General features: G+C 33.1%; 1 protein-coding gene across 3 annotated transcripts in view; it reads left to right on the top strand.

Moving 5' to 3' along the window:
- The window catches only part of LOC110107162 (GBF-interacting protein 1-like), a 47201-nt gene extending 36864 nt beyond the window's left edge, over positions 1 to 10337 (top strand). For 2 of the 3 annotated variants that reach the window (XM_028698957.1, XM_020837339.2), the window contains exons 7-10: positions 4148 to 4448; positions 5659 to 5814; positions 6359 to 6835; positions 9469 to 10337. In XM_028698957.1, coding sequence (XP_028554790.1) covers positions 4148 to 4448; positions 5659 to 5814; positions 6359 to 6835; positions 9469 to 9774 — 1240 coding nt within the window. In that variant the 3' untranslated portion in view covers positions 9775 to 10337. The remainder of the gene's footprint in view (positions 1 to 4147; positions 4449 to 5658; positions 5815 to 6358; positions 6836 to 9468) is intronic. The other variant, XM_020837340.2, reaches the window with a different exon arrangement.
- The last annotated feature ends 5140 nt before the right edge of the window (positions 10338 to 15477 follow it).

Below are 15477 nucleotides of genomic sequence, written 5' to 3'. Positions count from 1 at the left end.
GGAGAGATTCGAGTACCTTGCTAGCCGATTGGACTGCCTTTCTCAGATTGTGCTAGAGGGAAACTTCATGAAGGGACTGACACCAGAGATCCGAGCAGCGGTTAGAGTAATGAGGTCTCGTGACTTGGGAGAGGCTATGGAGCTAACTCAATTGGTAGAAGATCAGAGGCAGTTGGAGGGAGAGACAGGAGGCGGTAACTCAGGAGGCTCGTACGGGATGATCACCACTTTATTGAAATCCAAGGAGCCAACATCGGATACTCTTTGGGGGACTTCGAAGGAAAAGACTGCAGGAGCAAGACTTAGGGACAATTTCAAGAAGCTCACAGAGACAAAATTACATGAAAGAGGATGAAGGGGCTCTGTTTCAGATGTGACGAGAGGTACATGCCGGAGCAGAGGTGTAAGAACCGAACTCTTTATGTTCTTACCGTTTGTGATGAAGAAGGAATGGAGGCTGTCGTTTTTCCACATTGCGGATAAGGTGAATCTTTGGGAGGGGAGTATTGTTAAACCGGTCCAGCCGGTCCACGCGGGACCGGCCTAGACACGAAACTGAAGTTCCGCCTCTGCCTCAATCCGTGGCCGACCGCACTACAAGCCTTGGGGAGGCGGGGAGGGGGCTCTATTTTGGAAGAATTGTTTAGGGGTTTGAGAGGGAAGTTTAAATGTAGGGACTATTTAGGGATTTTCTTTTGAATTGTATGCATTAAATAGTTTGTTTTTCTAGGGTTAGGGCATCTTGAATTTGGCTGAAATTTGAGATCTCTTAGATTTTAGGTTTTCGTTGGGCTCCAGTGGCGTCTAGAGATCTGGGAGAGATCGATCCTCCTCTCGAATAGAGGATCAATTGTATCTTGCTATTTTCCATTTTCCTTTCATCAAATATTACAAATTATCTACTGTTTTCCTTTTTTTTGGACTTTTGTGGAGAATTCTCGCTATTTTTAAAGATTGATGGGAAATACTTGAGATCTTCAAGTGTTTCTGATGCGGACATCCGACGATGGACGATGTTCACAGGAACATTAAAAATCGACGGCCGAGATCACTCCGTTTTATTTTAGTTTATTAATTGTAATTTAATTTAATTTTGCAAATTTTCCCTTTTTACCATTTTATTTAAGAGTCTTGTCTTATATAAGCTCAAGGGGTAAATGTGTATTTTAAATTTTTTTAGGCCTATATATAGAGGCCCCTTCTCTTGTATTAGGTATGATGGAATTATAATAAAATTTGTGTTTTGCACTTGTGTTCTTTTGGGAGGACGTTAGTGAGATTCTTATGAGAAGGAATCAGAGTTTTCACCAGTCGTAGGATTGGTCCGGGCTCGTGGCTTGAAGCCCCTTGGAGAAGGGCAACATATCACCCGTCGGTCTTCGGAAGAGTCCAAGGCTCGCGGTTTTATCTTTTATCTTTTGTTTCTTTGTTTTTGTTCCTTCTTGTTGTTCCTAGTCGTCATCTTCATCCTCTCCCTACTTCCACCAAATCGGCCTTAGCTCCACCACCACTCACGGCTAAGCCACAAGCCGCCGGCCCTCCCCTTGGTTTCCCATCTCCACTTACCATCAAGTCTTTCCTAAATTAGTTTTCATATTTTAGGTAACTATCTTAATGATCATATTCAAATAGAATCTATTTGAATTTGAATAATTGTCTAATTTATAAATCCTATTTTAGAAAACTTACTAATACATAGCCTATTTAAATTTTGAATTAAATTGGGATGAAGTCTTTCATTCCAAATTTAATTTATTAATTTAGGAAAGCTTTAAATGCCTCATTGAACTCCCTCCTTTATTCCCTTAATTTTCTTTCAAAATTAATTTGGGAAATATTTCCTTTCAATTCCCCCAATCCAAATTTTAAATTTAAATTGTTTCCTTAAATAGGATTCTATTTTAGGAAACTCCTCCAATCTAATTCAAATTAACAAATAAATTAGATTGGAATTAATTTCCTTTCCTTAAGTTGGGATTCCCAAAGAGGCAAGTAACTAAAGCTTTCCCCAATTCCCCCTCGCCCTCTTTAAGACCACCGGCCCCCCTTCCTAACCCGCCGCCCTTTCCCCCCCTCTTGCTCTTGATTAAAGCCTACTTTTTTTTTCCATACACCCTCATTTGGGAAGCTTTGATATTACTTATTCAATTCAATTTTGAATTTTGGATAAATTCCTAAAATAGATTGATCTATTTTAGGAAAGTCTTTAAATCAAATCCCAATTAATGACCTCCACTTATGGCCTGGCCCCCCCTCCCTCCATATTCCCTCTCCAATTAATTCTCCTCAATTAATTAATTCTCTAATTGGATATCCCATTATGGGAATTAATTAATTCAAATTCCAAATCTCCCCCACCCCCATACCCGTTCTACTTCAGTTTCCTATCAGATTTCAACCAAGAAAAAAACTTATTGGCCTCATTGAACTTTTTATAATATAGAACTAGTTAATTTGCACAGTAATTATATAACATATGCACGATTTAGATGAAATATTATGTAGATTTTAGTAAGAGGTGGAATTCATATCAGATGATAAGATAATGATTTGTCTTAATCCTGAACGGCTTCTATGGGAACCTTAATAAATTAATTGCAAGAATTTGAGAGCATTTAAAGTCATAAAATATATTTAAACCAATGCATTTAAGTTAAAAATCCTAAAAGTTTTCAATAATTATTTAGTTTTAAATGTATTTGATTTGACTTTGATTATACTGTTAATGAATACCTTGGATTCTTCTCTTCTTTTATCATTTCTAAATTCCCATTTAACAATTTTTTAGACTATTGTATTAATATTGTGCTAGAAGCTAATATATTAAATGACGAAAGTATATTTATGCTTGATAGTAAATATCCAAAGCACCTTGTTTACTGACGTGACAGGCTTTTATGTGAAGAATTATGAATGACTCTATAGTAAACACAACAATTATGCTCATAATTACTTGTATCAATTGAATAATTTATCGGTGTTGAACTTTTGTAAGCCGGGAAGAATTAGTGCAAATATTAAAGACTTAAAGTCTACAATTGTTGGTAACACAAACTAGTGTATTGGGTGAATGAATTGAAAGGTCCACACATTTTATGTCATTTTAGTTGTTTGGGTGTTCTTTTAGTAGGATTTTTTATGTTTTCTCTATAATAAGACATGTCTTGATGCTTCTTATTCTATAAATAAGTTGTACCATCTAATTTTTATGGGTGAAATGATTGTTCTACACTTGATGGTGATTTGGAGTGTTAGATCTATATTTGGTTTTAGTAGATTGATATTTAGAATTACTTGTAAGATGTAGGCTGTGTATTTGGTCTCTCTATTGGGTGGCTGCAGTTCCTCAACCTCACATAATTCTGCAGGCTCTGGCTTGACGCATCATGCGGGCTTCTGTGGTTTTGTGTAATCTTGTGGGTTTTTCAACTTCCATGCAAATTATGGCTTTGTTCCTATTCAACTTTTATCAGGAATGGGCTTATGGTTTTATTCAACATTTTATAATTTCCTCAAGGATGGTAAAAAAAGAATTATTTCTAAATAAAATTCTTGATTAGATGTGCAATTCTTTCTAGTATTTTTAATCTAATTAGGATCTTGAAGATTTCTGGAAGAGTTATTTCAGGATTGATTTGATGCTCATATTTTTTTTATTGTATTTATGCTCTGTGGATATTAATTTTGTATTTGTATGTTATTTATATTTCAACTTGATACAATTGGGTTTTCTAAGATAGTATGATTTTCAATTAATTAGATGATTTTTATAATTCCAGATTTATACATATGATTTTTAGTGAATGACTTCTAAATTATCATGGGCACGAGTTTCTTTATTTTTTTTAGTTTTGTATAAGTAATGAAAGATGTTCTGATTAAGAGTTTGTAAGATGCGAAAGCGAGAGTGTTGCATTGATTTTGTGCATTTCATTATAGATTTGGATTAAGCAAATATTAGATTCTTAGATATCCTACATCATATATGTATGGATATTTGTATTATGGTTTGTTGTCTCATAAGCACATTAAAAAAAAAAGAAGACAACTGTCTCGTTTTTGAATGATATATTACATTTTGAGTCTTTTTAATTTTGAATTCCTTTTAAAATCTCGTGTTTTGTAACCGTTTTTATACTGGATACAGTACCGTAGATTCTTCCAAAGTCGCTGAAGAAAACAATTATCAAGGTGATCAACAAGCCAGCATCCCTGAAAATCAAACCGTCGGACTTGAAATTCTGTCAAGCATATCTCCTGCTGCTGAAAACGATCAATCTAAATCTGAAGGATCTTTGGCTTCTGAAGTACTTCAGCACTCCGTTATTCATACTGCACCAGTTTATTCAAACTTTGGATTGGTACCACCAATGCTTGGCAGCCATTTTTCAGCATTAGAGAGTGCAGATCCACAGGCACATGAGACCGCCCGTCTTCCTAGCTTTATTGTCAGACTTGAACCTTTAGCTTACATTATAGTCGGCATTAATTATCATGTTTGCTTTTTCGTATATGTTTTGAGCATCTATTTATTTCTTTCGCATGCTGTTTCAAGTTTATCACATTCAGTGGTACTAGACATTGATGAACCGTTTTTGCATTAATTATCAGTTGCCCCTTTTTTTGCGTTTATGGCTTTATCTGCATTAATGCATAGATTTTCAGCCCTTATTTTGGCTTTTGTTTGTCTTAATCTTTATTTTTTATATTGAATTGCACTAATCAGTAAATTATATTCACATACTGATGAGAGCGTTTTCTGTGGTGACAATTACCCTTGCATGGTCAAGCAACATTTGTTTTGGTTAACAAGGAAATTTTGTTTTTTAGTATCTTTATCTTCATGAGAGTTTGCTGCGTATAATATTTTCCTTTTGTTAACAAGGAAATGTGTTTTTTTCAGCTATGTTTCTCAAGTCTGATTTTGGAGTTTTGGCTATAATGGGTTAACAACATTTAATCTTGTTACATGTAGACCCTTTACAATTCTTCTGCTCTTTTCTGCATTTAGAGTATTACAATGTCAGAGATCTGAAATAGACATGTTAGGCATTGCTTTCTCTCCACTTAATCTTCTCTGCGACAAAATAAAAAAGAAAGGTGCAATCTGTCTGCTTTAATATTACGATTGCAAACAATTTTTAAGTCTTTTTTCGTGAATTTTAATATTTCTACTTTTCATGCGCTATCTAGCTGCCAATTTGAGTTGCCTTTTTGAAATCTTACAATCTCAACATGAAAGATTTAAATGGAAAGCAATTATGTGAACTAATAGGAATCTCTTGGTAGTTTAGCAATGAAAAAAGTTTATCATGAAGAGGTGTTTGTTGTTTAAAATGGATGGATGAAATTTTTTTTTTCTAGGTACGAATTAGGCAAAGTTAGAAACTAATGGTATGGGGGGAATAGATGGGTTTTTGCTTGATTTTGTGTCTGCTTAAGACAATTTTTGGTGATTTTGTCATATTTTCCATGTTTGGTCATCTAATATTTTGCACTTCATTACATATTTCTAAGTACTATGATAATATGCACTTTCTCAGAGGTTGTCTTTAGCTTATTATATTATTGCACTGGAGATTTTTTGTGACACTGTTTGCAATACAAATTATTTATCTGGTCTAACCTCTGAACTTTAGTCATTGTTTTGTCTTTCAGGTCCCACAACCTTTTGATCCTTCTACAAATTACTACGCTTCTATCTATAGACCTGCCATTGATGGAGATGGTCGTTTCTCCCCTCTTCTTTCCTCTGGTGCTGCTACTAAATACAATGGGACTGGAGCGGTATTATCTGCTCAAACTGGCCAAGAGGTTTGCTTTTTGGTTTACTGCTTGGCCGATATCTACTTTTTAAGTATAAAAATTATCATAAAGACGTTCATGGTGTTTGGGAGTGCCTTGACTCATATTATTAAGTTGCCCAATATATTTAAAATGTGCAATTTTTATTTTTTGTTGGTTTTGATATCTAAATGGCATGTATGATCATACCACTAATTAGGCTTTATTTGGGACAATTTTCTTATTGCTTTGTAAATTAGTTTTTTGTTTTGTTCAAAAAAAAATTTATACTAAAAATTGCTTTAGAAAACAGTAAGAAAGCTGTCCCAAATGAATCCTTAATTTCTCTACAAAACCGATTAATAAAACGATCGGACTTGGAAAGAAACTAATATGTGAAGTTCTGGAAATAAATGGCGCCTCATTCTTGAGTTGGTTTTGCATCGGGCACCTTGTGAAATGTTTTTGTTGATAACATTCTTTGGTTTTTACATTGCTTGGTAGTTCTTCCATTCGCTTCAGTTCATTTTTGTACTATTTCTGCAATTTTGATCTTTTCTTCTTTACTCTCCAGAGTGTAAGCTCATTAACTTTCTCAACTGGATCGGCTCCTCTGGTAACTCAAACTGCTGGAGTAGCGCAGTCCTCAATTGCTTCTGGCCAACATCCTGTTCCTGTTTTTAGGCAGCCTGCTGGTGTACATATATCTCATTATCCACCCAACTATGTTCACTATAGTCAGTATTTTTCGCCATGTTATGTTCCTCCACCGGCGGCCATTCACCATTTTTTAGGAAATACCGCAGCATTCCCCCAGCAGCCTCCTCCTGGAGGATTATTTCCCCTTTCTACGGCAACCGCCGGCACCAACGCTGTCAAGTATCCCATTTCTCAGTACAAGCCTGCAACTAACAGTGGCCCAACTGGTCAACCCTATGCTTTGAATCCGCTTGTTTATGGTTCTGCTGTTAGTGGTGGGAACTCAGCTGGCAGTGATGATCTTACTTCATCTCAATTCAAGGACAACAATGTGTTTATGACTGGGCAGCAGGTAATTCTATTATGCACATTTGACTTTAGTGCTAGTTATTTCTCTACAATGAACCCTTTTTCTTCTTTTAAGTGCATTTATTGCAAGTTGAATTTGATATGCATTATATGAGGGGCAAAGGTCTTACTGTTATTCCTCCAATCAAAAGCTTTAAAGTTGTTTATGAGTAAACAAGCTTCAAGTTCATAATATTTTGACGTGCATTCTTAGTCTCTTACTCCGTTTTTTGTTCTTTTTCTGGTCTAGACTTAATATTTATGTACTTCTATTAGTTGATAACTTGATATTTAGCATTTTATTATGGGGAAATTAACTGAAGGTCCATGGTTGCTCATTATTTAATTTTTAGTTCTTTGACTTTCATGTATTATTTTTTTTGTCCTACTATTTTTTTTTTCATATTTTATTAAATAATTATATTTATATCCAACACATCTTTATTTTATACCTTATATGATTATATGCTTAGCTTTATCTGCTTTCTACACTCTGTTTCTTTCTCTGAATCTGATTGTTGCCTGAAAGTATTTAGTTATTGTTTTCTTACATATGGTTATCAATGCATAACTCATAATAACAAGTTGTAATTTTCAATAACCAGATGATGCTAGACAATAATTAGATTAATGAAATCTAAGCAGTTCTTTAGGACCTTAAGCAATGTATCCGATTTTTTGAAAATTACCTTACTGTATAGTTGAGCAACTTTTTTAAGTCCTTTGACTTTCATATTTTATTTTTTAGTCGTATTTTCTGCTAGAAAATTTGTGTCCATAGAGAGATTTTTTTGCTTTGGCTCTGTATAAAGATCTTGCCTGCACACAGGAAAAAGAGAGGATTGATACGGCAGAAGCTTATTCTATCCCAGGGTGGGCCTAGGTTGGGCTGGCGGATAAGGATATAAAGAGAGGGCTGATGGGGTGGAACCTAGCAGTAAATTAATGGATTATATTAGGAGGAAATCAATTAGGAAATCCTTTCCTAATTGAATTTCAAATTGAGGAGGGAAATACTTTAGGAAGGAGGCTGATTTATGAGGGAAGGTGCTTACCTATTTAACACCGCATTCGGGAGCAGGTGCAGTGGCCCTTGCACACTCATTGTTGTATTCAGGTCATACAATGCGTAGCTTCCAAGGATCATCCAAGCATTAACTCAACATATTAAATGATTCATGTCATTATTATTTGATAAATTTTATGATGGCTGTCGACTGCGTAATGCAACGCTTCATTTTTCTCATCCAGGAATTGGGACTTGGTAATGACCGTGTTTATAATCAAAATTTATTAAAAATACAATAATTAATTGGGCTTAAACATATGAAAACCCTTGTTTTTCTCCCTAAGATTTTCTTCTCTCAAAATTCCATAAACCCCTAATGATAAAAAGATGCGAGGAAGTCACAAAAGAAGCTTATTGGAGAAGAGTAATTGCTGAAAGTGTGAAGAAGAATAGTTTATGAAGTACTTGTAGATTTAAGGTAAATCCATCCAATGATCGAATATAGTAAAGCTAGGCTTTAAAGAAAAATGGAGAAGAACTGGGATTTAAGGATCTATAGGATATAAATTTGTCATTTTTGCAGTTTGACAAGATTTAGGTTAAATCCTACTACCAATCAGCCCCTAATTGTAGGATTTAACTCGAATAAGATTTGGTAAATTTTTAAAATCCGGACTAAGTCCAATGTGGGTTAAATCTTAAAAAATAGTTTGATATACTAGGTGTTAAATTTAGCTAAATCACTTTGCCTTTTATTCAAGATTTAAGAATTTATATGATTGAGATATTTTTTTATTATTTTTTGTTTACAAGAATCTTAATTAAACTAATTAAATCATAATTATACTAGTAAACCACCTTAATTAATAATTAACCAGTAATTTAATCAGCTATATAATTAATATTGTGATAGGAAGTACTTAAATAAAATCAAGAAAACTTTTGCTAAAATCAGAGTATATTAGCCACATGAAAGCCGTTTTTTAGAAGGAAGTAGATGAACAACAACGAAACAAACTTTATTTGATGAAAGCAGAACAAATCAAGCAAGATACAATGGATCTTCAATTCGAGAGGAAGATCCAGCCCTCCCAATCCCTAGCCGGTGGCTAGAGCCCAAGCATCTAAGAGAGATATCAATTTTCAGCTAAATTTAAGATGTCATAATCCTAGGAAAACAAACTATTTAATGCATACAATCCAAAAAGAAATCTCTAAACAACCCCTACATTCATATTTCCCTCATAAATCCTTCCTATTGAGAACTATTTGATCCTTGCGTTTGAGCAGCACGCGGGGAGGGGTGTTTTGCTTCATCTCGTGAAAGCCCAGGCCGGTCCAGTTTGGACCGGAAGGATTGGTCTAACATATTTATTTTAAAAATTAAATCAATTGTTTAGTCAAAATACATGCCCGTATATATAAAATTTATTTGATTGGATATTTATAATTTTAAATGATAAAACTCATTATCAATTCTTATTTCATTGATTAATCTATAATTATGTTGATATTAATATCTTAACTACTAGTAGTTTATAAATATAAGAAAAAAAAATTATTTATTTAAATTAATGTTAATGGTTAAGATTATTTTAAAATTCATATTTATTTCTTTAATGATGCAGAGTGAAGGCTCAGCTGTCTGGATGTCTCCACCTACCCGGGATATCTCTACTTTTCAGGCTGGTTCTTTTTATAATGTTCCTCCCCAGGGACAGCCCGTTGCATTCGCTTCAGCTCAAGGTGGGCATGCTGCAGCTGCATTCACTGGTATTTACCACCCCACCCAATCTGTTGCTGGTGGATCTGTCCATCCCTTGCTCCAGCAATCCCAGCCCATCGGCGGAGCTGCCGAAATGGGCGGCCCTCCTCTTGGCATCTATCAACAGCCTCAGCGAGCTTCGCCAATTAACTGGATCAATAATTATTGAAATATTTGTTTAAAGTAGACTTTGGTTAAGCTTATATGCAGTTAGTTGCATTTGAAAACAAGGGGACTATTGGATTCAATTGTGAGGATCAACAAATTATCTACGTGAAGACCACCAAATGCATGAATGGTTGTATATAAAGAGGCATAAAAGGATGACCAGAAACATAAGCGTGATAAGAGGTCAGAATGAATTTTAGATTGTTTGAAGAAAGGTAATGAAGTTTAACTTTCACCTGATACTGATAAGTTGACCCTTTATATTGTAGTTGAGGTCGATATTCTGGTTCTACCTCTTTTGTTTGATGCTGCCTTGTAATGCTGTTAATGTTTTGCTTCATAGCCTACCTCTCTTTTTTTTCTCTCTTCCACTGTTTTAATTTAATCTCAAAGTTCATTCACTTATCCTTTTGGCTGAGCTCATACAAAACTATAACAGAAATTATTTGTGTTTTTGGTCATTCATTATGTGATCGTCTGTAAAGTAAATTTTGATAGCATATAATTGTATTGAAGACTGTTATATTTGGTATAATAGAAGCAGCAGCATCTGTTTCCAGTTTCTTTTCTTTCTGACTTGGGAGGTCTGAGTGTCTATTGAATGATAAAGATCTTAGGATTTAGAGTTCAAAGCATGGATCCTTTTGGATTCTTTCAGACTTTGAAAATCACCAGATTTAATGCTTTATAATCTTTTACAAATCTGTTTGTGCTTCTGCTACCATCAGGAATTTGGATCAGTGGTTATATTGAAGAGGTGAGAGGTTAAGGCTTCATTTTGGACGGATTTCGAACTTTTCTTAAAGCAATTTTTTTTTAAAAAAAAAATTTAATTTTCATATTAAAAAGTTGCTTTAAGAAGTAGTAAGAAAGCCATTTCAACCGAAGCCTAAGGCCTCGTTTGGGATAGCTTTCTTACTTCTTCTTAAAACAGTTTTTTAATACAAATATTTTAAAGTTAGCTTGCCTTCCTATAAGCTGCAGATGCGTAAGGCTTCATTTGGGATGATTTTATTATTGTTTCTTACAGCAGCTTTTTAGTATAAAATTTTTAAGTTTTGTATTAAAAAGTTGTTTTAAGTAGTAAGAAAGTTATCTCAAACGAAATCTAAATCTTTGAGCATGTGTGTATGTAGTGCACTATTCTTCCTGTAATATTTGAAATTATATGCTATAATCAGTTGCAGCAGATAATAGCTGACCGATTTTGCATAATTTACAGGTAGAAACAGATTATTATGGAATAGTATTTTTTAAAAAATAGCCATGATACCCTATGCTTTCAATAACTTGGTCATGAATGTAATATCTGGTATTTTTGCAATCAAATATTCTTCTCTTTAGATAAATTTGGCATGAAAATTAAACATATTTTAATTGAAATTAAAGCATCATTTTGGGATAATTATCTTGTTTTTTAAAAAAAATTTAGAAAAAAAAAATTCTTATAAAAAAAATAGTTCTAAAAATCAGCAAGAAAATTGTCCCGGTAAAAACTAAGGGATGCTAAGTTTACATAAAAAAAAGTTGTTAACAATATCAGATGGTATATATATTATGTGAACCAATTTTTTATTGAAATATCTCTTTTTCATTTTAATGTGGGTTGAAATACTTAATTTTTTTTTAGGCAATTAAATTTTGAAGAAAATGCCTATTTTTGGGGTAGGGGGAAATTAGGCAAAAAATTTAAATATTAATTTGATTAAAATTGAAAAAATGGGCATTACAAGAAGGGTGTAAACTAGTTGCGCATATGTCTAATCAATCAAGCTTGTTTAAATTTTTAATGAGCTTGAGCTCAACTTGTGCTCATTTATTGAGCTTGAATGCAGCTTGTTTAAAATTATTTTGGCTTAAGCTTGTCTCAATTACTTGAGTTTGTTTGACTCGAGAAATAATTAAAAATATTCAGTATATATTTTATTATGAAATTAATTTTGAAATATATTAAAATTTAATGAGCGGCTCGACAAGTTTACTAGCGGAGTTAAGTTGAACTCAAGCTCAAGCTTCTATAATACACGTGCTCGAGAATTGGCTCGAGCTCAAACTCGTGGTTCGATAAATTCGTCTCGTGAGTTCATTAAAGAGTCGAGATTACAGGTTTTGAAATTCCTCTGACTGCTCAAATCCTTTTCAAAACTGTTGTAATGGGAACGTAAGTAAACTCTCCAAGTCATTGAGTCTAAATGTTAGGTTAACTTAGAAATAAAGGCAAAGCAAGGCCGTGTGTAGCTAAAATTTCTTTGAATATACTATAATTTGGCAGTTCATTTTCCTGTACAAATTGATTAGAATATGTAAAATCCCTACTGGAGGCCACCAGCATTCTCCAGCTGTGATTTTCATTTCTTTAATATCTTGTCATTTTAATCTCTCCTGATTAAAGATAGTCTTACTAATCACTTTGTCAGTTGAGATTGAATCAATCCAAAGCCTTTTAAAAAGAATAATTTGTAAATTTAAGTTAAATCCCTAAACCATCTTATCCACAGATGATTCAAACTTTATGAATTTAATTAGGCTTTGTTTGAGGCAGCTCAAATTTTTCTATTTTTGATTTCTAAAACTCTTTTCTCAGCCATAGTTTCAAAACTATTTTTTCAAAAGCAACATTTTAACGCTTCATCTGGGGAGAAATTATTGTGTGCGGTCACCCAGACGGTTCAGAGGAGAATCAGGATACGCCATGTTACCATGGTACATAACGGTACACAATGTTTGTACATAGCACAAAGTAACATGGCGCGTCCTGATTCCCCTCTGGACGGCATCCAGTGACCTCATATAATAATTTCACTCATTTAGGACATCTTTCTTGCTGTTTTCTAAAACAGGTTTTTAGTACAAAAAATTTTAATCCAAAAAATATTTGTATTAGAAAATATTAAGAAAACTGCTCCAAATGAAGCTTAAAAACAAAATTTTAAAAACCAGAAACAAATTATCTTCCAAGCACATTTTTTTCTTACAAGAAAAGTAGTTAAAAAGCTGTTCCAAACAAAACTTAGACTTTATTTTTAGCATTTAAAACTGAATTATTATTACTTTGATTATTTTTCAGAGGAATCTAAAAGCTGATAATTTCGTCATATTTAGAAAATATATATTCATATTATGATGCGAGAAACAAGAGCAATGAATGAATGAATGCTCATCATTTCTTTTGGACGGAGACGTAGAAGAAATAAAAACATTAAGAACTCTAGTTGAGTGCTTTGTTCATACTGTGGTCATGAACCGAGGGAAGCTTCCTTGCAAGAACAAGCATCATGGAGTGGGATTGCTAGGTTGCGTATCAGTTAGAGATGTTGAAATTTAAGGTTACTATTATGCAATGGGAGGTAGGAGAAGATAAGGACCTCTTGTTTGGAAGAAGACATTATCCTTTTTTTTCCTTTATTTATCATAAATTTTATTCTATAAATAGGAGTGTCAAAGAAGCTAGATGTTCTTGAATGGAAAAACAATTGAATAATCTTGACCAAGTTTGGATGAATTAAGCAACAAATTTGAGAGTGTTATTGATCATTTCTAACCACTCTATCATGCATGGCAATAGTAGAGATGGACTGTTTGATAAGCTGAATGTTAGAAGTATATTATGAGGCACAGTGGCGGAATTGGCTTTATTTTTGAAGGTGGACAAAACTGGTGGCAGATGTTCAAAGAAGCGTAGGTGATAAGGGCTTTTAGTTTGTAGCAGGAGAGGCGGAGTTCAAGCAACAGTCCGTCAAGCATGAACGAGATAGGAGAAATAGTGCAAAGGAGAAATAATTAGTGGTTGGGCCTGTATGAATTGGATTTGAATTGGATGCAGGCAAAATTTTTTAAGATATGTCAAAAAAAGATTTTAGAGGCTGAAATTTTTTGAAATTGTACACACTTATAATCTTTGTGTTAAGGAACACAAAGAAGGCTTCAACAACTGGAGAGATTATTTTGTGTGGACACTGGATGGGAAGAATCGTCTAGCTTTGTCTTTATGAACAGTACAAGCGTAATGAGTTGCGCTTTTATTGTTCATAGAGACAAACCGAATGATTCTCCCCGTCTGATGCCCCCATAGAATAATTCATCCAACAAAGGTTCTATTGTTAGTTGAGAAGATTTCAATGCTAGAATTCTTATTGAGGAGTGCAGAGTCTTTCGAGATCCGTGTTGTCAAATATTATAAAATTGCTAACAAATGTTATCTTCTGAAATGGATAATGGATATTTCTCTGCTTATTTTATCTTTTGTATCTATCATTTAAGTAGTCTTCAGACTCGAAATCAAATGTTTGATCTTTGAATGTATCGATAATATTAAATTAAGTAAATTAATGTTTATTAAGATCCAATGTTTGATTTTTTTTTTTATTGATTCAAATTTTGTTTAGTCCAAATTATGAATTTGATTACTCCTACATTGAATGTAATAAAGAAATAATGAAATGATTGCTATTAATTTAAATGCAATTACCAAAATAATGAATGTGGTTACTCAGTATGATATTTTAGTGCTCTGTCATATTTTGTATTGTGTGACATCGTTTGTTAAGTTAATTTTTAGTACTTGATTGAGGGTCTGATTGAGACGGCTGTAGTTTTTTATAAAGCTGATTATAAAATTATTGGGGGGGAATGAAATTTTCTTAAAGTTGTTGTAAAAAACAGCTTTGTTAGCTTAGAAGTTTCTTGGAAGGGATGAAAAAACACTAGTCAATTAGAAATTATAATTGCCTTCTAAATATTAAAACAATAAAAAAAATTATCTCAAACAGACTCTGAGTTTTCTAAAATTATAATAAGGCCGACAATGAAGAATAATAAAATATGACTTTTTAGAATTTTGATTAGCCATTCAAAGAGACAAAATGACCCGTATATGTAATTGAAGATGAATGATTAATTTATTAAAAATCTAGTATTCAAGCTAGGAGAATTAAGAGAACTAAAAAGATTATTAAAAGTTGCAATAATTGAGTACTCATTATTGTCCTATTTCAAATGTTGGTGAGCAAACAACCATAATCATAAGAGAAATAGTATCATTGTTTGGAAATATGCCAATAAAAAGAAGACTAAAGAGATGATCACCTTTGTCAATGGTGTCTTTCTTATTCATCTTATCAATACTACACCAAAAGTTCTAAATAGTAAGCCAAAAAGCAAATTTGGCAATCATTATAAATTCAACATTAAGGAGGAAGGTTGAAATTGATGCCCATTTCTAAAATAATTGATTATTCAAATCTTCTTAGTAATAATAATAATTGTTTAGTGCTTTCTTATTTTATGAGTATTAGTATTTGTAGTGAAATTTTCTCTATACAAATGAAGCATATGGCTCACATGCACTTGAACAAGAGTAAATTAACAAAGATTAAATTTTGTATGCTTCTAAATAGATTGTCCCCAATGAGTGCAAATTAATGAAAGTCTTCCTTTATTATTATTATTTTTTGCTAAAAATGGTTGTGATTAAGGTTAGCGGTATAAGCAAGTTGAGCACAATTTGAGCTACTCCTAATTTGAACTTGAGCTTGATTAATTAAAGGAGCTCGAGCTCGAGCTTAATTTTACTAGTTTAAACTGACCGGCTTATTTATTATCAAAAAGAACAAAAAAAATGATCATGAGTTGAACAATTATAAAATAAAATGCCGAAAAAAAAAAGATAAATAAGAATAAAAATATTAAGTTACAAAAAAGAGAA

This window comes from Dendrobium catenatum, unplaced genomic scaffold, assembly GCF_001605985.2.
Source record: "Dendrobium catenatum unplaced genomic scaffold, ASM160598v2 fragScaff_scaffold_1189, whole genome shotgun sequence".
NCBI lineage: Eukaryota > Viridiplantae > Streptophyta > Magnoliopsida > Asparagales > Orchidaceae > Dendrobium > Dendrobium catenatum.
The sequence above is the reverse complement of the archived record's forward strand: the minus strand, read 5'-3'. Positions and strand labels throughout refer to the sequence as shown.